Source organism: Podarcis pityusensis (genome assembly GCF_964106645.2).
Source record: "Podarcis pityusensis genome assembly, chromosome: 3".
Classification (NCBI taxonomy): Eukaryota; Metazoa; Chordata; class Lepidosauria; order Squamata; family Lacertidae; genus Podarcis; species Podarcis pityusensis.
The window spans coordinates 73,151,472-73,177,220 of record NC_138026.1 but is presented as its reverse complement, the minus strand read 5'-3'; the positions used below and the strand labels follow the sequence as shown (position 1 = coordinate 73,177,220).

The 25,749-nt window shown below is 42.2% G+C and overlaps 1 protein-coding gene across 2 annotated transcripts in view; it reads right to left on the bottom strand.

The window, feature by feature from the left end:
* KIF25 (kinesin family member 25) overlaps positions 1–25,749 on the bottom strand; it is a 46,801-nt gene that overhangs the window by 12,686 nt on the left and 8,366 nt on the right. For both annotated transcript variants that reach the window (XM_080999817.1, XM_080999816.1), the window contains 9 exons: positions 25,339–25,461; positions 22,397–22,535; positions 20,609–20,712; positions 19,923–20,011; positions 16,044–16,086; positions 9,774–9,841; positions 6,582–6,656; positions 4,369–4,518; positions 1,586–1,762 (listed from right to left, as the gene is read on the bottom strand). In XM_080999817.1, the coding sequence (XP_080855943.1) occupies positions 1,586–1,762; positions 4,369–4,518; positions 6,582–6,656; positions 9,774–9,841; positions 16,044–16,086; positions 19,923–20,011; positions 20,609–20,712; positions 22,397–22,535; positions 25,339–25,461 (968 nt within the window). The remainder of the gene's footprint in view (positions 1–1,585; positions 1,763–4,368; positions 4,519–6,581; positions 6,657–9,773; positions 9,842–16,043; positions 16,087–19,922; positions 20,012–20,608; positions 20,713–22,396; positions 22,536–25,338; positions 25,462–25,749) is intronic.

The window sequence follows — 25,749 nt, the reverse complement described above, 5'->3', positions numbered from 1 at the left end:
GTATAGATTCTTTTAGTGAATTCTGTAGTCAGTGCTTAGCCACTGACCATGTTTGGATGACCATATCTTAGCTTATTTAGCTGAGATATGCAAGAGGAGCTTTTGAACTGTTCCCTTTGCCAGGAACCAGATTAGATCAAAAAGCCTCTAATTAACCAGTTTCCTGTTTCATCTTAATTAGGAAATGAAGGTTCCCAGCTTCAGAACAAACTAAAATATTAAGCCACAGCTTGAAGTTGGTATAATAGCCTGCCTTTTTCCAAAGTAGGAAGCCATGCTTTGGTTGATTAGAGGGTTCTTGGTTTAAACATGGCTTAAGTGAAGGGGCTCCATGCATAACCAAAGGGTTGAGCAGATCTCAGTTGAATAAGCCAAAATATGATCATTCAAATCAAGTCAGACCCTTTCAGCCAATAAGAAATAAATGTAAGAGTTATCTCTTGGCAGAGCAAACCAAGCAGGAAAAATGTAACATGTGACCAGGCACTAGAAATTATGGTATTAGTTGATGACAACAGCTATGCTTTCTCAATATTGTGATAACTTGGTCTGCTCAGCTGTTACCTTAGGGTCCTTTCCAACTCTACAAAGTCTGATTTCCCCGTTCTCCTTCCAAATAAATCATGAATTTATTGTTTTAAAATTGGTTTTTATTACACTGAATCCTAAACTTTTTGTCCTTATGTATAAACATTATGAAGAAAATCCACTGAACCAGAATATTAGACTTCAGAAACGTTCAGATCCCTGATTGCAGAAAGAGCCATTAAAAAAATTTGTCAGTGGTCCCCAATTTTCTGTGGGGTGATCAATTTATGCAGAATACAAAACCAAACAGAGGGAATTATGTCTGCTCAACCCTCCAGCACATTTGGTGTATTTTTAATCAAGGATTTTTGGCAATAATACAGAACCACATAAACAAAGCTTGAGTGGTTTGCTTATGTTAGTGAAACCCACAGACAAAAATACTGTCTTAAATTATCTCTTTTGTGGGTGTAGTATATTATAGTTTATGAAGGAAATAAAAGGTCTGTTGTGTCTGCCTTCTAGGCCTCCCCCCCTCCCCCCAAAAAAGCATAAGAAATGCTTGTGTTGTGTATTGTGACTACAGGAGTTTAAGAAGAGAGGGGGGAAATCACATTTCCACTGGGAATAAAAACAGTTATGGTTTTCTGTGGAATTTTACCATATGAAACTGTTTTCAAAGCAACAAAACAAAACAAAACCCTGAAACCCTTTCCTGCTTTCAACTATAATGAATTTCCAAGTATAGGCAAAGTTACAATATGTCCCCCTCCCCTCCCCGCCTAGAGAGCAAATAAGATTGAGACACTCCAAATCCTGAAAAACATTAGCTGACAAGAGATCCCCAGGTGGGGGAACATTCAGAAAATATGTCTTCACACACACACACACACACACACACACACACGGTCAGAAATAGTCATATTGCAGTGATGCTAACGAGTAACAAATGAGTATGAAAAGCAAGTTGATCTTAACAATGTTATACAGATTAGCATTTTTTGTCACCGACACAGGCTGCATGACTTCTTGGTCACAGATGCACAAGAATACTCACTCATGGGTAAGAAGTGGGATATCACTTTTTCCTTCCTTATTTGTGATTATGTCCCTTTTGACACCACTCATTCTTCCATAGCTGTCTTTGGCCAGAAGATCAAAAACTTCATTATTATATACTTCCACAACAGAAACCTCAACCCAATGGCTTCCTAGCGGCTTTTCTGAAAGGAGTCTGAAAAAGGAGTGGGGGGAGCTTTAGTGACTGAAACAAAACCCTGAATAAACTAGGCTTGTGATCTAGGGGACTCTTAAAAGCCTGACTTAAGCGCTTATCTAAATACCCCAAACTTCCTAACCATGAGCATGCATGAGAAACCCAGCCCATTATGCTGTGGCTGTGATATACTGGGACAACTCTGTTGACAATACGCTTCAGTTGCACAGGCTCCACAGTTGCAATATCTGTGCAAAAAGTAGAACTTGAAAAGGAAAAGAGATTTGCTGATGAAATTAGCAATGCCAACAACGACTGCAAGATCTTTAATGTTTACGTTCCCAGCCAGCGGTGGAAGAAGCTGTTTGGGTGCCAGGGGTGGCACGCCCAGGGGTGGGGCAAGCTGCCCCTAGGGGCGGGGTGCACCACAGGGCCTCCAGAGTCTGCCTGGCTCCTTCCACTCAGCCACCCTATAGCTGGGGGGAGGAGGCAGCAGGCGGACCGTTTGGGCAGCGCGGAGCCTGTGCGCACTCAAGCCACGTCTCTCTTAGGAGAGACGCATGGCTTGGGCACACTGCAGGCACCACGGTGAGTGCCGCCTGGCATTCTGTCACCCCCCTCAGTGGTGACACCCAGGGCAGACCACACCCACTGCACCCCTTTCCTCCACCCCTGTTCTCAGCCATTTCCAAATGGCATTGGTGGGTCATCAGGCTACGGCAGGCAGTGAAGCAACAGATGACAAGCAAAGTTGCACTGTCCTGTGTACGGGAAATCCATCCTAGGTGCACATGGATGTAAAAGAGGCAAGCCTTACTGCACATGTGCAAGGGATTGAAAACATCGCATATTATGGGCTGTATCCCATGTTAGTCATACTCAGAGTAGATCCACTTAATGGGCATGGCTCACTTAGGTCCATTAATTTCAAAGGGTCTACTCCAATTAGAACTTATTTGGATACAGCCCCGTGTCTCTAAACACCATTTAAAAATTCAAACAACCACTAGATATGTAACACAACCTTTCTGTGCCACAGACTTTACTTGTTTGCCCCTACAACAGACTGCATGGTGGCTTAGAGTTCTTTCAGTCCCTGCCCCCTCTCCATTTCACATATGGGACAACCAGAAGGGAATATTCACGATGAACTTATTACCAAGAATAAACCATTCTTAGGAATCCTGTGAGGATAAATGAGGTTATATTTACACTAACCAATTTTTTGCATGGTATTTTATAGTACCAGTAGCCCATGTAATTTTCTGTAATCTGTCCAGTTAATCTGATTTTTGATACCAATTACCTTCACTTTGATCAGAACATATTGGGTTGGATCCAAACATGCCCTTTTGTAAGTGAAATAGAAGAAGAAGAAGAGTTTGGATTTGATATCCCGCTTTATCACTACTGTATGGCGTCTCAAAGCAGCTAACATTCTCCTTTCCCTTCCTCCCCCACAACAAACACTCTGTGAGGTGGGTGGGGCTGAGAGACTTCAAAGAAGTGTGACTAGCCCAAGGTCACCCAGCAGCTGCATGTGGAGGAGTGGACATGCGAACCCGGTTCCCCAGATTACGAGTCTATCGCTCTTAACCACTACACCACACTGGCTTGAGCAGTAGGGGTTTTTTCAAGGTGTATACTAGTGTAGTTTTATACGGGGTCTGTTAGCAACAAGGTATTGAGCAATCTCTTGCACAAGAGCTCAAGTTGTATGCTTGAGCCAAGTCTGTGCTGTGCAAAGTCTTCTACTAGCTCTTGTGCAATAGTTTACAGCACAGCACAACTACCAAAATTTATTCTGTTGGTGGATCTCTGGATGCAACTCATTATCTTTTCAACATACATTTCAGCCTATTTATGCACAAATGCCGTGATTCACCAGGCCTCAGTGACATAAACTCATTTCCATTTTAACTGCCAGTAATCCTGCATGCTCCTGGCTATATCTGAAGGGGCACGCGGCTTCCTGTGTGCACATCTGGCTTTTTTATTTTTTAAATAAGCCTGCCCCCAAAATTCAAAGAACAGCCTCATAATTGTAAGAGAAGGAAGAACATATGTACAGTAAATGCACAAAGCCCTGACTGAGAACCACAAAGAACAATGAGGAAGGAGGGGAAATATCAGACATTGCAACAGAGATGGGCTTGTGCAGAAATACTCTGAAATAAGAATTGTAATTAATTTTGTACACTGAAAATAGAAAGAATTTGCCGTCAACTGATTTATCTGTGCAGATTGATGACTGGCTTAAATGTCTACTCTGGCATTTTCTAAATGGGCTTTCATAATTATTTAAAATTAAAAGCCACAGGAAATGAAGTCCCACCCTTTTTGTCTTTCCATTCCATGGATTACTCAGAGTACTGAGATCCACCAGTCATTGGGTTGGTGACCACAGGAGAGCAGGAATCCTCCATAATGTTCCTGAAGTTGTGGAACACTCTGTGTGAGAGATGAACCTATTAAGACTGCATTTAGCTTTTTTCTGCTTCTCGTCTCCCCGGCTGCAACTGCTGTACTGCACATTGAGAAACTCTGAATTGAGAGGAAGATACTAAATGGACTAAACAGATGAAATAAATAACTATAACACTGTCATCTGCTGCCATCCATACCTGAATACTTCTTCACTAGCTCTAGGAATAATTCCTAAGTCTTGCTGGTCTTCCATGGAGAAAGTGAAATTACTCTCAGACTGTGGACCCAACATTGTGTGCGTTTTCCCACTTCCAGTCTGTCCGTAAGCCATAATGCATACATTGTACCTGCAAAGAAGAAAAGCAAGATTCTCAAAGCCAACAGCTACTATTGATCGAAGCTGGAAACTGTTGAGAAGAAAATTCATTTTCCAGTTTTCTAATAACTTCACACAAAAGTTCACACAACTTGCTAATTCCAAAACACTGCAACATACGCTCTCTCTCCCTCCCTCCACCCCTCCTGGAAATTCCACAGTGGGGAGAAGAAATCAACTTGGAATGGATGGGCAAAATCCTTTCTTTCCTTCCCTTCTATGGAGAAAACAGGAAAATGGGAGCGGGGTGAGGGAAGCAAGGGAGGGGACAAGCAAGGACAGACAATTGCTCCAGAACAGGGCTGTTTCCTTTTGTAACAAGAGTCCTTGGTTTACTTTTGATGGAGGCAAGTTGTGGAATACAATTTAGCAGCCACAGAACTCTGCAGAATCATCTGGAAGGATGCTTTCAGCTCGTGATATGGGCCAGTTTAAGATGATCAGTGTTGCTGGGAAGGGATACTTTTCAAGAGCTATCTGCAATCTCAGGAGCATTCTCTGTTCTTTAAATGGAAGCCTAGTAGCAGTACATTTGAAGTTCAATATGCCTAGCAGCCAGGATTTTCACATAGCTAGAATGTGTGTGTGTGTGTGAGAGAGAGAGAGGGGGGGGGGAGGGAGAGAGAGAGGCATAACATTACATTGCTCAATCCCTCATAAACTTTTGAAACCAGTTTTTTACCATTTCAAATGAAACAGACATTGTGAGCAAAACATTTATGGCACAGCTAGAACTGTATTGTACAGCTCACAAGATTTAACAGGCCATCCCTGCCCCAATATAAGATTCCACCTTTTCCCATTGTTTTGACCCAGATTGCAAAACTCAGCTGAACATTTAATTTAGATAGTTTTGCCTTTTTAAGTTATCTCCTGGCGGTGTTCCAGATAGCCCCTTAAAATGAGAGATGAGGAGGATGCTGGTATATCGTACAGAGGAAAGAAAGTGTGTGGATCTGGTCCTGGGAAAGGGATAAGAATCTACAAGGTATTGCAGATCCAGCATTGTGAACTCAGGAAGCAGAAACCACATATTCAAGCTCTTTTCTGAAAGTAAAGCTAGGCACTGCTTGAAGAAGAAAAAAACAGTAGGCTCCTTTTATGCGCCGTTGTTCATTTGGACCAGTTTGTGAATCATGACCGCCTATTGAGAGAGAGGGATCCAGAATTTCATCTAAGATGTGGAGAGAACCACTACATCCAATTTCACTATACTTCAAACAGGTTAGTTCCAGGTGACTATCAAAATTTAAAACATCCAGCATCAACCACACAATTCCCCCCACCCCCGCTTACACCTTTAGTGCAGAAATGTTCACCAGCTTTCTCATAAGGTGATGTTACAGATCACTCATGGCTCATACCACAAACGGTCAGAAGAGGCAGCAAGCTCAAAGTCAAAACACTGCGCCTGTTCCACATTTTACAGATGGGAGATTGATCAAAAACATGGCTGGTAGAGGGACCTCATCTTTTCCAGACAAACAATCTGCTTTTGTTTAAATGGTGTGTCCTGAAAAGGCATGAAGTACTTTTGTTTCCAATAACAGAACATTTCCTGAATGGCTGAAGGGGGGAGAAGCAAAGAAAAAAAGCCATGTTTCAGGGAACCTATTTTAAACAGAAACTGGCTTAAGGGGGAAGATGCTTCCCTAATCTGCGTGCAGAACTGCACTGGAGTTAGCAGAAAACTTGGTAGTAGGAAGTTTGGAAAGAACATTTAACACCTCCTCCCCTCCCTTCTAGGACATGGTGCTGTTGTTTTCTAAATGGACCTAAAAGAGGCAACTTATGGATGCCTATAGCAAGACACCAGATTTGCTGTTTCTTCTGATGGTCTTTAATTCATCATAGTTTTAATGTACCATATCAAAGTCTAGGAGAAAAGAAGGACTCCCTACTTTTGTGGCAGGTGCATTAACTCCTTGGTAGCGTTTACGCCTTTGTGTTTTCTCTCTCTCTCTTTAAGAAACAGACTATCTTTGAGACTGTTGATACCCTGTTAGAAGCACTTCCCTTCCCTTTTCAACTCACCCATCCAACAGAGATGTTAGCAAAGGGGCTACATCTGCAAACACTGTCACTTGAGAATCAGAAGCACTGTAAACTCTGTAGATGTAAAATACAAATCAGTCATTGTGGCAAAATGATCTGGGAATGTTAGCAGTGAAGAAAGAAGAACAAAGAACAGAGCAGCATTATTCACTGAAATCTCCAATATTGTGAAACAATTTCTTCAGCAGCACTAAGATCTATGGAAGGGAATTACTCACGCCTACTCTTAAGCTGGTTTAGACATCAGGAAATTAAACAGAGTTGAGCCACAATTCTATTCCAGTAGCCAGATGCAAGGAGTCTAAAGTGTTCTGGACATTGCCAAGGAGGACCTTGTCAAATCCTAGCTATTTCTAGAGACACAGACTAGGCTGTGATATGTTTTCATTCAGTCCCCCCCCCCATTGTTTTTATTTTAATGTCTGCACACAGAAGCATATTACTTGGATTCTAGCTTCATTTTTAACATCTGTGCTGTGGTGGCTTTGCTGAGATTTTGGAAGGAATTCTGTGACTGGGGGCAGGGAGGCCTACAGTTAGGTACCATAGTTATGACCAAGTTGGTACTTTTGCAAGAATCTAGATGATGTATATGGATCAGTCAGTATTCATCAACACCTGGCTTGCCTTCCATGGTGGGGAAATAAGTGGAATATCATATGGCTGCTTCATATCATATGGTCGCCACACCACACTGGAAACAGACCGATGTGGATTCAGATTATGGGCCAACACAACGTCAGAGGCTTGCTGCAGAGCTCATGATGAGGTGGGACAAATAGGAATGGGGGAGAAATTTAATTCAGTTTGCATTTCAGTGTGAACCTATCTAATGCCACAGTTTCCCGAACAATAAGCAAACCGAAACACAGCCAACTTTATAAATTGGCACTCCTCTGAATTTTGCAATGGACTTTTGCTGCCAAAAAATGTGTACAAAGGGTAAAGTGTACATGGAATGCATTTACTAACAAAGCTAAAACCCAAAATGCATTTTATTAGGGAAAACTGCTTGGCAAAAATGCATATATCAGGAAAAAGTGCTTACAAAAATGTGCTTATTAGGAGAAATGTGTACTAAAATGCTGATGAAAATTCATGAGGATTAAAAAAAACAAAAAACCCTTACAAACGGATCTGGAGAACTGAACTTAATACTGCAAAAATGAGAAACTTGAGAGAAACCTAAACTGACAGCCACCCATCCCTAAAGACAAAATGGTAACTTAACACCATGCCATTATTAGGTAGCTGCCTAAGGTAATAAGACAACACAGTCTTCAAGAGCTGATCTCTGCTAGGAATGCCATGGGTTCAAATGAGTGATTGCCACTTAAAACTCTCAGTATTAGAACACAGCAGCAGTATGTGTTTTAGGGTTGGTGCAATATTTAATGGGGGTAAGTTTTCCCACAAAACTATTGAGAGTATTCACAGGATAAAACTTTACTTTCTTAAATACCAGTACATTTTCTAAGGGGTTATGCTTGCATGGTGGTATGGAACTTGCTTCATTAAGGTTCTGTCTGATGGGTGTTTAAATGGGATGTAATTAGGCACACTAGCTTCATTTTGTGTCAATGAACAATTCAGATCTGCTTTCCTGCTCCAGTTAATGAACGCAAAGCAATCTCAAGCGACTTGCTCGTGCAAAATGACATTGGTCTACCTCCCTCTTCCAGCCACATGCTCTTTAATGTTAATTTGATCCTGAACATTGAAAGCCGTTTTTAGTTTGTTTCATTATTGTTTTATTTACTATCCACTAATAAAAGTATCTGAAAAAAACATAAAATACTGAAAAGCTGTATCTTTTTTTCCTGCTGAAATAGAACCAAGCATTTCGACATTTATTAGTTCCACTAAAAAGCTGCTAAAAAAATAGACATTTGAAGTTCATAAGAACCATATGCTCTTCTGCTTATAAGAATAAGCTGCGTGGGGACACTGAAAAACACACTTCCAAGAGCTACATTCTTTGAAAGGATTTACTATTCTAACCTTCATCTTTTTGGGCGGGTGGTGGGGAAGGAACTAAACACACACTGCTGCACATATGGCATGTTCTGTAAAGGTAAAAGGGTAAAAGACTCCTGGATGGTTTAGTCCAGTCAAAGGCGACTATGGGGTTGCGGTGCTCATCTCACTTTCAGGCCGAGGGAGCCAGTGTTTGTCCACAGACAGCTTTCCAGGCCATGTGGCCAGCATGACTAAACCACTTTTGGAGCAATGGGACATGATGACGAGTGCCAGAGCACACGGAAACATCGTGTAACAATATTTTGAACTGGTAACACAGTCTCCTGTACTAAAATATAAAGAACTGGGTCCTTCATCCATACAAACTGATCAGGGAGGCACTACCCATGACAGGAATATAAGGCAGCTGGATCTTGGCATAGTAATATTTTTCAGTTGTTATCAGAAAATGAAATACTTAGAATGTGTGAAGACATTTATTTACTGGTAAATAGCACTGGTAAAAAGCACTAAATAAGCAGAATAGGACAACTATTTCTAACCCATTAACTGAGGGCAGATACCAAAATATGTGTGTCTTTGGTTGTTATCCCCATGCATCGATCTACAGTGGTACCTCGGGTTACATACGCTTCAGGTTACATACGCTTCAGGTTACAGACTCCGCTAACCCAGAAATAGTACCTTGGGTTAAGAACTTTGCTTCAGGATGAGAACAGAAATTGTGCTCCGGCAGCAGGAGGCCCCATTAGCTAAAGTGGTGCTTCAGGTTAAGAACGGGCCTCCGGAACGAATTAAGTACTTGACCCGAGGTACCACTGTATTGGTATTTTAAGCCACACTGTTCCCTAAATCCACTTATATTATCACTGTCCCCTACGTGACTGCAATAGTAATAGCTCCATGGGGAAACATCATGGAGAAACAGCATGTATGTGAAGGGAATCTTCATCTGAGCACCAGATTAACCCTAGTGGCAACAATCTACTTTTCAAATATAGAAGAATAAAACATTTCTTCCTTCAGAGAGAATTCAGAATTTCATTTTGTTTCATAGTTGTAAGTCTTGAAGATTCATGAGGAAGTAGCAAATGCAAGATGTCTTCAGAACAGTAAGAGTCCCATTATCAACTCATATTAAAAATCATATATATTTTAGTCAAAGCCACAATGGTTCTCAAGACCACCCACCTTTCATACTGGAACATCTTGTTTATCAAAGCATGACCGGGACGGTTGCATTTTACAAAGACGGTTTCCTAACAGAAAACAAGGGTGGTAACAATTAAAACATATACATCATATAAGTCTAAACGAAAAGAAAATGTATGCTTAAAGGTTCACCACAAAGTGGGATGTTTAGACCTTCCAAACTGCAAAAACCACATAGCCATATCCTGCCTTTAATATATGGTTCCTCAATGGCACAATCTGGAGGGGTGGGAGTGCAGTGAACTGAGCACTTGGGCTGCCACACACACAGCTGTATGCAGTTGGTCCATCTAGCAGAAATCTGGATAGCAACAAGAGAGATGAATAGATAGCCCAAAATCTATACCCATATCCAAAGTATGCTTTCTCAGCACTCAGAAAGGACAGGGGGGGTTCATCTAAACTTTTGAATTTGTGTTGTGGAATCTATCAGTTTAATCCTAAGTAATTTTTTTGAAAGCCAATTAGAGAGGAAAGCCTGAAAATACATTTCTACTTGTTGTGGGGATGACAACAACAAGAAACAAGAGCACCCCCTCAAGTAAGAGGCATTGCTGTCGTGGCACTTCTGTGACTTATATTCTATGGAATTAAACCTGCTGTTTGGGGAAGTATTTGTCCTACTGCTTATATTATATAGCATCTCAACCAACAGAAGCCGTGCACAGGGGAGTAACTTTAATTGCTGAAAATGGCACAGGAGGGAAGTGTTAAACTCACTTTCCCTATGCTGATGTAGTTCCAGTCCTGATACGGCAGTCCTTGTTTTAACAGAGATGTGACCAGTCCAACTACATTTTTGAATTGTGCAGTGTATTTTTTTTTTTTTTAAAGCAATTTATTAAATTTTACAATAAAGATAAACATAATAAGCAATGTAACATTGATCTTAACATATTTTCACATTTTCTTTGGACTTCCTCACATCTCCCGCTCCCATTTTCATCGTTGTAACATTTTGTCAGCAATTTATCATCTTATTTAAATTCTTATATCCCTTCTATGTTTCATAATCTTATAATTCTCAAAAGGAGCTAAGTTTCACAGTCTTACTTATTTTCTTAAAAAAAAACTTCTAAATTTAGTGGTGCTCAGTTATTTTGATCTAGCATCTTGTTTAGCATTCACTCAAATTACAATACTTTTGTAAATAGTTCTTAAATTTCTTCCAGTCCTCCTCAATCCTCTCTTCTCCCAGGTCACGGATTCTGCCGGTCATTTCAGCTAGTTCCATGTAGTCTATCAGTTGTATCTGCCATTCTTCCAGTGTGGGTAGATCTTGAGTTTTCCAATATTTTGCGAGAAGTATCCTTGCTGCTGTTGTTGCATACATAAAGAATGTCTGGTCCTTCTTTGCCACCCCTTGGCCGACAATACCCAAAAGGAAAGCCTCTGGTTTCTTAGTGAAGGTATATTTAAATACCTTTTTTAGTTCATTATAAATCATTTCCCAGAACGCCTTCACTTTAGGGCAAGTCCACCAGAGGTGGAAGAACGTTCCCTCACACTCTTTGCATTTCCAACACTTATTATCAGACAGGTGGTAAATTTTGGCAAGTTTGACTGGGGTCATATACCATCTATAAATCATTTTCATTACATTTTCTTTCAGAGCGTTACATGCAGTAAATTTCAATCCATTGCTCCACAACCTCTCCCAGTCCTCAAACATGATATTATGCCCAATGTCCTGTGCCCACCTTATCATAGCCGATTTAACCGTTTCATCTTGTGTATTCCATTTCAACAGCAAGTTATACATCCTTGAAAGTACCTTAATCTTTGGTTCTAACAATTCTGTTTCTAATTTCGATTTCTCCACCTGGAACCCTAGTTTCTTATCATTTTTAAAAACTTCTTTAATCTGAGCGTAATGTAACCAATCTCGCACTTTGTCTTTCATTTTCTCCAAACTCTGCAAGAATTGTGCAGTGTAAGTCTGACTCTAGATTATTATGCTATGGGTTAGCTGGCTGGCATGTTGAACAAGGTAATCACAGTTGAGTCATCATGCTGTCACTTGGGCATCGTATTCTTAGAACTTCCATTGAGTCACATTCACACAATACCAGTTAAAGTGCTGAGTTATGTCTAAGTTATGTCTGAGTAAACATGCATGAGATTGTACTGTAAATACCACATGAAAACACACACATGTTTCTGTGACCTCCAGTTTACTATCAGTATGACACCAGCTCTTTTCCATCCTTGCCACGAACAATGATGCTCTCTCATATGGAATGGGCTAGATCAGTAGACTTCAATCTTTTACCCAAACAGTAAATCAGTAGTGGATCAGCAGTGTGTCCTGACCCACCAGTAGAAGACTCTTCATCTACACATCTCCCGACCTATCTGCATATGCCGAGTCAACTTGATAGACTGCCAACATCCTCTTCCATCCCAAGCTTGATTGACATGATACATTTTGGTTACAGAAAATAATGAGTGCAGTCACACCATCTGCTTCAAGGCTCAGGTAGGTGGCAATATTAACTACATATGTTGGCTGTTACTAGCAAACCAAGAAGTAGAACTGCAAAGTAAATGTTATGAACTAGAAAAAGTGGAAAGGAAAGCCAAACATCTGCTCTTTTAAACTGATAAAACCAATTTCACATTTCAAACCAATTAGTAAAGCAAGCAGTTGCCATGCAATAACCATGCTCTCATACCTCCAATGCCAGTAGCCAAAATCATCCATATGAAAAGGATTCCAAGGCTTTATAAGGGCGAAGGAACTCAAAACGGTGAAATGAAATATTGTGCTTTACTTGCAATAAAAACCTAAAACCTTTTTTAGGCCTTGGAACTGAAGTGATAGTTCTCAAGCCAAGATTTACAAGACTCAAAGGGGGTGAAAAAAGAGATCACTTGCCCCTCTAGCAAATTTCAAGGCAAGAATCTCTAAACAAACAGACTTTTTATTTACCACAGTCTTTCGACAGCTTTCAAGCCTCCCCAAATCTGAAGTAATTTTGGTCCAGTGCTGTTGTTTTCAAATTACATTCCATTTGAAATCATGCAGCAATTGCAGTTCTACAAATGCTTGACAAATCCCACTGGAATATACCCAGTCTGATTTCTGCAATAAATCAATTGCCATTACAATGGCAGTTCGCTAATGCCAGAGGTGAGTTAGTATCAGGATTAGTGATGGTATTTGTTAGGGTTCAAGTACTAGACTCCATGAACCTTTCAACTGAAGTAGTAGTGAGATACTGGAGGGTTATATAGGAAAGTGCCAGAAAGAGAGAAGATAGAACTGGAAACAATATGGAAGCAATGGGTTCATAATGCTTTTCTAGTAGCATGGAGAACATAGCAACGAGCTTTGTTGGAGGGTCACATTAAGGGAGAGGAGTGGGTGAGCAAGCCAAGCCAAAGGGTCAGCTTGCCATGTCCCATTGCTATAGCTCCTATGCATCTGTTTATTACATTTATATCACACCTTCCCCCTACCCATGGAGCTCAGGATGGTGTATATAGTTTCTCCTCTATTTTATCTTCTCAACAATCTGGGAGGTAGGTTGGGCTGAAAGGGTGACTTGCTGAAAGTCACTCAATGAGTGTTATGGCTAAATGAGGATTTGAACCTAGGTCCAAAATACTAACCACTATACCAAACCAGCCCTCATCTACATTCTGCTGATTCAGACGCAAATGCCATTAGGAGTCCAAACTAACAAAGTGCTGGATGTGTCCCAGTGATGCTAGTTTCTGACTCTAACTGAAAAATCTCCTTCCTTAGTCAAGGATTTGCTAGGTATGTATTTGGTGGAAGCTATTAGGGCTGGGAGATGTATCAATACATCATCCAAAACTGGTCCACATCATGGTAACGGTTTCACAATATTTGAGATGGTGGTATATTGCGAATCACAGTGTGTGTGTGCGCTACGTAAAAAAAAATGCAATACAGTGGTACCTCCAGTTATTAACTTAATTTGTTCCGGAGGTCCATTCTTAAGCTGTGACATGAGGCACGCTTTCGCTAATGGCACCTCCCGCTGCTGCCACATGCGACTTCTGCTCACATCCCAGAGCAAAGTTCGCAACAAGGGGCATCTACTTCCAGGTTAGCGGAGCTCGTAACCCACAGCATTCACAAGGAGGACAGTACGTAACACGAGGTTCTACTGTATGGGAAAACTGTGAAGCCAGTCATCGCTTCTCTCATGATTTTTGCCATCCCTGTTGCACTCTACTATAAAATAACAGTTGTAACAATATGTTAAAGGTAAGTAAAAATGTAGTAGCAGTTGCCAGGACATTACCCTGCTCCCCTCTACATAGTTCCATCCATATTAAAGACGTTGTGATATATCAGTATATTGTGATGTTTAGTTGGTGATATATCACAAAGTTGAAAACCAGATATCACCCTGTCCTTCTGTTTGCCTCTACATAGTTCCACCTTATTTCAGACATCATGATATATTGGTACATTGTGATATATTGTGATGTTTAGTTAGTGATAAACCAGACATCGCTCAGCCCTAGAGGCTATCATGTTTTATTTCAGCAGTTGGTCTAGAATCTAGACTCTAGATGAATTGAACTCTGTGAATCAAAACCCAGAACCTTCCGTTTGGTCAGTGTCAAAAGCATATATTCTAAAATGCAATCTTCAAAATCAAGCATTTGCACAGAAGATTTCCATAAGATAAATAGCAAATTCAGGTGATGAGTGTCAACAGGGGTGGTTGGAGTCAAAATGAGAGACAAGCATGAAGTATCAACATGCTTTGGGAAAGCCTTAGGTCTGCAGAAGTATGCAAAGTATTATTATTTTTAAAAACCATAAGAGGAGTACACCCTCCTCCAAAACAGCCCATTAAGCCTGTGTTTGAATGGATCCAAGTACATGCCTAGTTTGTATAGGGGACAGAGTAAATCTAATGCATGGAAGCACCATAACTCAGTGGTGGATAAGGCGCTTTGCCTGCAGACGACCCCAAGATCAATCCCCAGCATCATCACTTACACAAAAGGAAGAAAGAAATGATGGGAAAGATTGCAATCTGAAATCCTGTAATAGATGCTGCCAAGCCAGGCAGAAAGCACTGGGCTAGGTGGACAGAAGGCCTGAGCAAATATAACACAGCTACATATGTTCATGTGCTCTTTTGCTGCATTTTATATGCTACCATAAAAGGAAAATTGGCTGCACACTTGCATGAAGTGTAAATAATGAAGAGTATCTGACGGAAAGCCCTAATAGTCAAGAAAATTACTGCAAAACCTGAATTTAAAACTCCATCTTAGCTCCATGCCTTTCAAATGTTATTTCTTGGTAATGGGCTTAATTAATACTGGAATGCCATCTGGATTTGCAGCTCAGCTCTCAAGCCCCCCTGCTTTGGTGGATTTAAGCCAGGTTCCCTTTAATGCACTTGAAAGCAAGGCTTGGTAGGCAGCTACATTTTAGACACTGTATTTCTAGCCTCTGGCAAGGCATCAGTGAAGCAACTACAAGTAGTTTAAGGCAGGAAATAACTTTTATTATTGGAGTTGAAGTGCCACTGACAGAACTCAGGTGTGTGATCTGGTGGGCCAAGCACTGGATTCGAATGCTGGGAATGCTCACATATCATTGTGTCATCACAAGTAACCCTGTCAGCCTTGGTCTACCTGAAAAACTGGAATAAGAATACAGTCGTACCTTGGTTTTTGAACAGGTTAGTTCTCAAAGGTTTTGGCTCCCGAACGCCACAAACCCAGAAGTGACTTCTGGTTTGCAAACTATTTTTGGAAGCCGAATGTCTGACGGGGCTTACAGAGCTTCCTGCAGCCAATCAGAAACTGCACCTTGGTTTCTGAACGTTTTGGAAGTCGAACAGACTTCCAGAATGGATTCCCTCCAACTTCCAAGGTACGACTGTAACCCCTTACACTTACACAGATGCACACGCAGAGTTACAGTGAGGGCAAACAAAGCCTTTTGCACATTGATATGCTAGAAGAAAATGATTAACAAGGGACGGCCAGAACTCACTTCACAGTGCCAGAAATAACTTCCTAGCCACAGTCACTAAGGAGGCTATACAGTGTGATGGAGAAATGGGGAGGGTAACATGGGGATGGGGAGTCAGTCATAAAGCGAATGCTGCATGTGAGGATGTAAAGCTCTTGGAAAGTGAAGATATCACGGTCCACTCATTCTTATCCCACAAGGGATAAGCGGTTTACAGCAATAAAAACAGAAAACACAAGCATTAAAAGCCATAGAAACTTAAATATACTCACATCATCAGCTTCACACACCACATTTTCTGGGATTTTTCTCTGCCTTTTTGACAACAAAATGTATTAACTTACAAAACATTCAAGAAGAACACAACCAGCAATTTGCATAAACTTTAACAAAACAGCCAATTGCACAAATGCCCAAGAAACCAAGGGGCCTAAGGCCCAATGATATGCCACAGGTTAGTGGCAAAATGTGTGCCCCTTGCTTCTCCCTGTAGAACCTACACTGGCCTTCTGGCTAGATGGGGAAGAGTTTTCTGATTATTCTCCTAGGCTCACATTGAGTGCTACTCACCCTTGAGTGAACCTGACAACCAGGAGGCAGAGACACAGTCAGGGCTAGAATAACCACAAAGATAAGCAAGCTGCAGGAATGGTCTTAAGCTCAGACTGTGACCCCAGGTGTGGAAATTGCCAAATAGTTGTGATACCATGTGCAAACACCACCTTTTCCTGTTCCTTACATAATAAATTTCCCCAGAGCTCTGAATACTGTGACTGCCTCGCCAGAACAGAGGCAAGCAGAGGCCACATTCCTGGTAATAAAATATGCAGATGGCATCCAAACAAGAACAGCCACCTTCATTTGCTGCTGCTTCCCCCAGAGACTATCAAGTCCAGCTGTCCTCTGAGGAGAAAGAGAGGACCATCTCCTCTGAGAATGGTAGCACCAGCTGGGCCAGTATGAGTCTCCCTGTCATGATGCGACTTACAAGAAGCAATTCCAGCTAGGCCAAGTGAAGACCCCACCCTATAAGGTCAACAACTTCCAGCATTATAGTCACTTCCAGGAAGAGTATTTCTCAGGGGCCACCAAGGTCTGCTTTTGTACTGTAAACAGTCTCTTCCCATCCAAGCTAGTCATTATAAGAACCTTGCAACATTAAGAATTTGGTGCCGGAGTATGAATGTTTTCCTCTTCCTTCCCCATTCCTTTTTCCTTATGTGCTGTGTCTTTTTAGACAGAGGGCAGGGGCTGTGTTGTTTTTATTGATATGCAAGCCACCCTGAGAGCTTTTCAGGCTGAAGCGTGGGGTATAGATGCTTTTCTTCTGCCACCATCACAGGAAGAGAGACGTTACCCAACCCATTTGGGTCATTAGCAACCGTCTCAGAATTTGCTCACGCAACTCCTCTACTGTTGGGAGCAGTTATTGGAAAGAAACAAACAACAAGTGTGGAGGATCTTTGTCAGGACCTTGCTTTGTGGGTTAAAATGGCTTTAAAAACCTTCTATCCCCTCTATGATCCCAATTCTGATCAACGCCCACCCCCCAGTTGCTATTTCCAAATGAAAAATAATAAACATGCAGGCTCAAACTATGGGCAGGAGTCAACTAATTGTTGCGTATGGAAAACAAGGTCCACTCTCCCCCATCCTTCCCCCCTAAATCTGCTCCAGAAGATGTGGGGGAATGCCCAGGACAAGCTTAGGAGGCACAGGGAGCAGAGGGGACAATCCCGTGGTGCCAACGGACCTCGTTCCTCACATGCATACTCCTTAGCGCTACACTGAATTCCACCCTCAGCTCGTAACACAGTGTGAGCGCTAGCAACTTGGACAACATGAAAAACAGAGCACTACATGAAGGGAAATGGAAGTGTGAGTGCGCAGCTGTAGCTGTGTGGGCCTACCTGTGTAAGTGCTGGGAGAAAAGGAAGTTTTGCTGAGAAATGTATGGGGAGAGCGGAGAAACACTGGATGCTGAGACCTGTGCTGGAGCACTGACCACTCCGCTTTGCGCTGCAGTTTTGCAGATAAACGTACCGCTATTTGGAGAGCCTCAGAAAAACAATTGTGTTCCTTGGAGCCATAAAAATCCTAGATTACACAGCTCTCCTCTTAGTTGTAATTTCTTTTCAAATTGCAGCAGTATTTTATTCCTCCCCCCTTCCCAAACCTTAGCAAACAGAAATAAATACAACCTTCTTAAACCCATATACAAGCAAACATAAAGAGACACTTCTTGTGGCTTTCTGGGATTGATTTCCCTACATCAGGGTTGATTACAAAGCAACAGATTATAAAGTAGCAGTATAGGCTTGCTACATCAGCCTATCCCTTCTGTTCTTTCAGCCTTCGAGAGGGATGTGACATGGGAAAAGGGTGAGTTAATGGAACCTGAACAGCAAGACAGTTTGGTGAGCAACGTAAGAAAAACAAACACTCAATACAGTCATTCTGGGTGCCTCCAGATTGCCAATGTTTTGCAGGAGAGATTCAAGTTTGCACAATTAAAGTGTATTAAAGTGCTCTGTCACCCAAGAGATCCACTTTCGAAAATAATGGGACTTCTTGCAGTTTGCAAAGTGACAAGGATGTGCATTAAGGTGTGTGAAAGGAAGACATGATTAATGGGAAGATGTACAAGCACCCTGTAAGGAAATCAGGATGAATGCGGGATGATTGATCACTGTCATCTAACCAGACCATAAACAAATCAGAACAAAAGACCAGTTATGATGTAGCTTTCATGTACATCGTGATACATGCTCAACAAGCAGGTCACCTGGAAGAGCCAATAAGGAAGGGGAATTGCCTACTTTCAAGGCTCCATCTTTCATTGTCTTTGTTGATAGTGTACTCACAGATTCATTGGGAAGAAAAATCCCATTACTTTCTTTAAAGGAAAAAGGATAGCTAGCAGTCTGGAAAGGGCTTTGTTCAGCCCCCCAAACTGTTTCCTGGGGCTCCACCAAGCCTGGAGTACGGGGAGGATTATGCGAGGAAGCCAGGCAGAAAGCATCTCTGCTTTCTTTTCTGCCCTCACAGCATCTTCCATACTGAGTTATGCACAAGATCTGCCAAGCTCAGAGGATACAAAAGGATGTTTCAGAGGCGCTTCCACCTTCATGAAAGCTAATCAGAAGATAAAGACAAAATGTTGAATCAATGAATGGAGACAGGGGCATGAAACAGGGTCCCCAGTCATGCATGGCATTCCAAGGAAAGGCAAATAAAAGCCCTCTTGCAGCTTCCTTGCTCAGCCTGAGGAAGGTTGGGGATGGAGTGGGGAGGGCCACACGTATGGGGATGCTGGGGGCAGGGCTTGAATGTCAGAGCCCAAGCACGTTGTTACCTCCTGTAATCTGAACCCGACAATGGTGATGTCAGAATCCTCCAGATCTAAGAAGCTGGAAGGCTATAAAAGGAGACATGAGTAAAGATCACCCTAATTTCCTTTAACAGAGAATTCAGATGGTTGAGTGCCTACAGAATTGGAGAAGCAAGAGGGAACCATTAACATGCCTGGATGAGCCCACGAGCACACAAAAATACAAAACATTTTTAAAAACCAAAAGGGACATGACAACCCCCCCCCTCGACCCACCAAAAACCTCCTGAGCCAAAAGAGGATTCATCATGCTCAATGGCTTGCAAGAGCTAAAGAATGTTGAATGTTTGTTGAGGAAAAATGGACAACTGGGAGACAGAGGAGTAAACTGGCTTGCTTGATCCCACTACTGCCTTGGAGGAGAACACATCTGACTGGCTGGAATTCTAAACAGGAACATTCCTGTTAGGGTGTGAGGATACAATGCAAGTTTGTTGCAGATCCCACTTGTAAAGTGGAAATGTCTTCCAATGTATGTAAAAATGCAGAATCTAACCAACATTTTCAAATAGAAGGAGAACAATTAGACTGTTTATCATTCAGATTTGTACCCGAGCTTTCAAACACATTATCTGCGTGGCTTACAATAAATATCTAACACTCATAAATTCAGCCAAAAACAGCAACTCTATTAAAGCAACACCCAAATAAAACAGACCAACAAAAGTTTAAAAGCCTAGGAAAATAAAAAGGTCTTTTCCTGGCGCCGGAAAGACATCCGAGTGTCAGTTAACATAACTATATTCATGAAATAAATTACCTGTCTTTTAAGTCTGACTCTCCAGGAGGTGTATCAAATGGTAACAATGGGCGGATCCTGCAATGGACTCTGATATTTCCCCTTAGTTCCTGAGGATGCAACGCAGAAACATAGTCAGCAGTTTTAAAAACTCGTGAATGAAATGGTGTGAATCAGATGCGGTAAGAAAATACAGAAAGTTGTGGTGTTGCTATCTTGCCTCATGACTATTGAAGCTCTGCCTCATTAAATTACCACAGAGAGTGAAAAAGTGTCCAAGGTGGTTTTACCCCAGACCAGGATTTTGATGAAAGATGATGGTCTTAATCTCCTTAGTCTGCCTTTCTTTCCCCATTTTTAAGACACTGTAATCTGACTGATGCACTAGTGAAAGTAAATGTTATTACACAGCACATGAAGTCAAGGCATATTTTAAAAGGTTGCAATTCAGACAACCCAACTGTTTCTTGAAAAAGCCCCACAGTTTGAAGAGGCTGTTTCATTTTGTCCCACAGCAGCTGGGAATAAAGGGAAGGCAACAGGCCTTGGAAAGAGCAGACAAGAGAAGCCATGAGCACAGCCTCCCATGCAGATACAGGAACTGATAAAAAGGAACTGGAAAGTCATCTCAAGTTGCACACTGGCAACTATGATATTTATGCAGATCTTTTAAAAGGCACTGCAGACTCAATTACCAGGACACTTACAATTAAACTGTTATGAAGTACTTTTCTCCTTTGTTTTTCTTTCTGGTATCGCTCGTTTACTTCATGCAAGGACTGCTCAAGTTCAAAGGCTCTGGTCTGAAAGGCTGAAAAGACATTATCACAAATGTTCACAGAACTGTTAGGCTATTTCCCCCTCAGGCATGGGCCTGAGAGCATCTGCACACTGATGCCTCCAAGCAAGAAGCCATATAAAAATGGAATATGCAAATATTATCACAGAGAGCCTCAAGTCCAGCACTCTCATTTGAGACTTTGTTCTCTGCACTGAAAACATTTGTATGGTCCATGGGTAGAGAAGCTCTGCCATGGGTGCATCATGGTGGTATGCCATAGCTCTACCCAAATTGCACTTTGCTGCTGCTTTGTGTCTTGCTTGGGAGCATCCAGGGGTATTCAGTCAGCTGCTGCTGGGAACAGAGTGCTGGGCAAGATGGACCTTGAACCGAAGTACTTGGGCAATGTTTATATTAAAAGTAAGGCAGCTGTGGTCCTTCAGATGTCACTGGACTACAACTCCCATCATCCTAAACTACTGGCAATTCTGACTGGGGCAATTGGGAATTTGAGTCTAATGGAAGGCCATAAAAAGAGCCCTGCTCAATCCGGCAAAAGGCCCATCTAGCTAGCATCCTGTTCTCACAGCAGCTGGTCATAAGCTGGACATGAATGCAACAGTGCTCTCCTCACTTGTGACAACTTGTGCAACTGGTTTTCAGAGGCCTACTGCCTCTGACAGTGAAGGAAGACCATTGCCATTGTGGCTGGTAGCCATAGACAGTGTTCTCCAGCATCATTTCAAAAACCACAGGCTGCCCAGACCTGTGCTTGTATTTTCATTGCTCAGTTTCCATAGAAACATGCTCCACCTCATCACTACTTTCATTAAAAAAAATATTTTTTTTTCAAATTCCTACTTTTAAAGTTTATACATTTCACTAATTTTATACATTTCACTAATTTTACAATCATTTTGGCATTTCAAAACCTGACTTCCTTCCCCCTTCCTGCGGTTCCTTAAATTTGTTTTTAATATCTTCTACATATCCAAATTAACTTAATTTGCTCATTTATTCATCTTCTTTAAATATACACTCTTATGAAACTGCAGGTTATTACAATAATCCTGCCAATGTTTTTATCTGTTTATCTGTAAATATTCAATAAACCATTTCCATTTTTTTATATTAAAAAAAAAGTTATCTTGATTTCTTATTCTTCTGCTAAGTTTTGCCATTTCTGCATATTCTATAAGTTTTTGTATCCATTCTTCCTTTGCTGGGACTTCTGCCTCTTTCCATTTTGGGGCAAGTAACATTCTTGCCGCTGTAGTAGCATACATGAATACGCTTCTATATAGTTTAGGATGTTCTGTCCCTATAATTCCCAAAAGAAAAGCTTCTGGGTTTTTTACAAAGGTTATTTTAAACATCCTTTTTATTTCATTATATATCATTTCCCAGTAAGTTCTAACCTTATCACTACTTTTAGTTATGGCTAGGTGCTTTTGCCTAACCCCTGTAACTCTTAGTCCAAGGGGACAGGAAGACAACCCATCCACTCTCTGAGTGGACCAGAGATGTAGTATGCTGTTGGTGCAGTACATCTGCTTCGTGTGAAGTCCTGGCAGCAGCAAAAAGTTGCCTCTCAACCCAAAGCCAGAACTTTCATTGCAAATTCTGTGAGCTGCTACCAACGGTGGCACTGCTCATATGGTTCAAGCACCTTAGATGCCAGCCTGATAAGCTTTCAAAGGTACTCATCTCTTACTTTGCATAGCCTCATTATGCATCTGAAGCCTTTGGACAGCAGCCAAAATCTGACCAAGGTAAGTTTTGCTCTGATGCTGGACATCTCTGGAGAATGTGAGGGCAGACAAACGGAGATTCTTCACTTCTTGCTTTAATTTCTATTTAAGAAACAGAAAGAACAGTATTTAAGGTAAATGTAAGGTAAAGGACCCCTGCATGGTTAAGTCCAGTCAAAGGCGACTATGGGGTTGTGGTGCTCATCTCGCTTTCAGGCCGAGGGAGCCGGCATTTGTCCACAGATAGCTTTCCGGGTCATGTGACCAGCATGACTAAACCGCTTCTGGCACAATGAAACACCATGATGGAAGCCAGAGCACACGGAAACGCCGTTTACCTTCCCGTCGTAGTGGTACCTATTTATCTACTTGCACTGGTGTGCTTTCGAACTGCTAGGTTGGCAGGAGCTGGGACAGAGCAACAGGAGCTCACTACATTGTGGGGATTCAAACTGCCAACCTTCTGATCAGCAAGCCCAAGAGGCTCAGTGGTTTAGACCACAGCACCATCAGCATCCCTAGGAACACTCTTTAGGGTATTGGAAGAGAAAAAGCAAAGGAGCAGCTTCATGTGTGTATATACAGTGGTACCTCGCAAGACGAATGCCTCGCAAGACAAAAAACTCGCTAGACGAAAGGGTTTTTTGTTTTTTGAGCTGCTTCGCAAGACGATTTTCCCTATGGGCTTGCTTCGCAAGACGGAAACGTCTTGCAAGTTTGTTTCCTTTTTCTTAACACCGTTAATACAGTTGCGACTTGACTTCGAGGAGCAACTCATAGAACGCGGTGTGGTAGCCTTTTTTGAGGTTTTTAAAGACTTTGGTGATTTTTGAAGCTTTTCCAAAACTTTCCCGACACCGTGCTTCGCAAGACGAAAAAAATCGCAAGACGACAAAACTCGCGGAACGAATTAATTTCGTCTTGCGAGGCACCACTGTATACCGTATTTTTCGCCTCATAGGACGCACTTTTTCCCCTCCAAAAATGAAGGGGAAATGTGTGTGCGTCCTATGGGGCGAATGCAGTCTTTCGCTGAAGCCTGGAGAGCGAGAGGCATCGGTGCGCACTGACCCCTCTCGCTCTCCAGGCTTCAGGAAGCTATCCGCAAGCCCGGCAGGAGTTCCCGCGGGCTCACGAGGCTTGCGGGCAGCAGCCTGCAGCCCCGGCAAGTGTCCGCAAGCCTCGCGCGCCCGGCGGGAGGTCCCGCCGGGTGTGCGAGGCTTGGGGCGGCAGCCTGCCGCCCGAAGCACGCGCAGCCCTCCGGATGGCTCCCTGTGCTTCGGGCGAGTGTCCGCAAGCCTTGCGCGCCTGGCGGGAGGTCCCGCCAAGCGCGCAAGGCTTGGGGCAGCAGCCTGTCGCCCAAAGCACGGGGAGCCCTCCGGAGGGCTCCCCGTGCTTCGGGTGAGTGTCTGCAAGCCTTGCGCGCCCGGCAGGAGGTCCTGCAGGAGGACGAAAAATACGGTGTGTGTGTGTGTGTGTATATATATATATATATATATATATATATATATATATATCCCCATCCCCTTATTGCAGGGATTGGGAACTGGATCTGGCCAGGAGGTTCAGACAGGAATGGGGTGGGATAGCCCCCAGAACAGCACATGGAGAGGAGAGGGGAGATCATTCTGTCCGGCAAGCTGAAATTCCCGCACTGACAGAACACTTACCTTGGTGCAACTTTTAATTCCTTCCTATGGCTGCAGTTCTAGACTAATTTAATTCCTACTAACTCAGATGGGATTTATACGACCTTTCACAGAATATCACTGCACTAGGATTCCCAGTGTGAGTATATATTGGAATTGCATGCCAACGATTCCCAAGGTAAGCTGTGGGGGCATGTATTATTTATTATTACTGTAACCCATCCTCCGTCCAGGTGTTTCACAAGCAATATGATTTCCCACTGGGGACTATTTACACTGGGCTTCTTCCAGCAGAATTATCTGGACCCATTTTGGTCTACATTCAAATTAAATAATAATTTACTGATGTTTCATGTAAACTGCTTTGTGGTATAAAACTGTCTAATCAATCAATCAAATCACCTGTGCCCAAACCCAAGACCTTTAGAAAAGAAGAAAAACAACAAAATAATAAGAGGCTCCTAAAGGTCAAGTTACATTTTAAAAATTCTCTGCGTACAAAGTCTTTCAAATTCTGATGGTGCAGCATTTGTATGTGTACTCAGTGTTAGGATATTTCCGTTCCACCTTAAAAGGGAGCAGGCTTTGTGAGTCAGAGTCTGCGCATGTCCTGTTCACAGGATGTTTATGTGCTCCCTTTTAAGGTGGAACGGAAATATCCTAACACTCAGAAGGTAAGTTCTTTTGAATTCCACAGGGCTTACTCCCAGGTGGAATAGAATTCTTGAGTTGGAAGAGACACTGTGGGTCATCTAGCCCAACCCCCTTGCAATGTAGGAATCTCAACTAAAGCATCCATGACAGATGGCCATCCAAATTCTGCTTAAAAACCTCCAAGGAAGGAGAGTCCACCACCTCCGGAGGAAGTCGATTCCACTGTTGAACAGTTCCTACTGCCAGAAAGTTCTTCCTGAAGTTTAGTCAGAATCTCATTTCTTGTACAGTGGCACCTTGGGTTAAGTACTTAATTTGTTCCAGAGGCCCGTACTTAACCTGAAACTGTTCTTAACCTGAAGCACCACTTTAGCTAATGGGGCCTCCTGCTGCTGCTGCTGCGCCGCCGGAGCACGATTTCTGTTCTCATCCTGAGGCAAAGTTCTTAACCCAAGGTACTATTTCTGTAACCTGAAGCATATGTAACCTGAACATATGTAACCCGAGGTACCACTGTAATTTGAATGCATTAGTTTGGGTCCTACTCTCTGGAGCAGCAGAAAACAAGCTTGCTTGTAGGACTGCAGTCTGAGTGCTTTTACCTGTATGGCTTCATGCAGCTGGATTATAACAGATCTGACACTTCCATGACACTTCTGCTGCTTGTAATAATCAAAGCTATCATTTGCTTCTTCACCTGAGATTTTCCCAATAATTCCTTGATTCTGTTTAAAAATAAAAACCCAGATAGTTCAAAAAGACAAATAGACTGGGAATTGGAGATTTCTACAAAGCCCAACAACATAAAATCTAAACATTCAGAAAGTCAAGTGTTATAACCCACAAAAGTTCACTGTATTTTTATGCAAAGGCTAGATGTGAGGAATTGAATTTTTTCACATGAAGCAATGGTTTTCTACCACCCCTAGTTTTTCTCTTTTCCTTTATGCATGAAATGTTTGATCACCTTCAGCTTCTAAGTAGGTTCTCACAAAACGTTGTCTATTTGAATG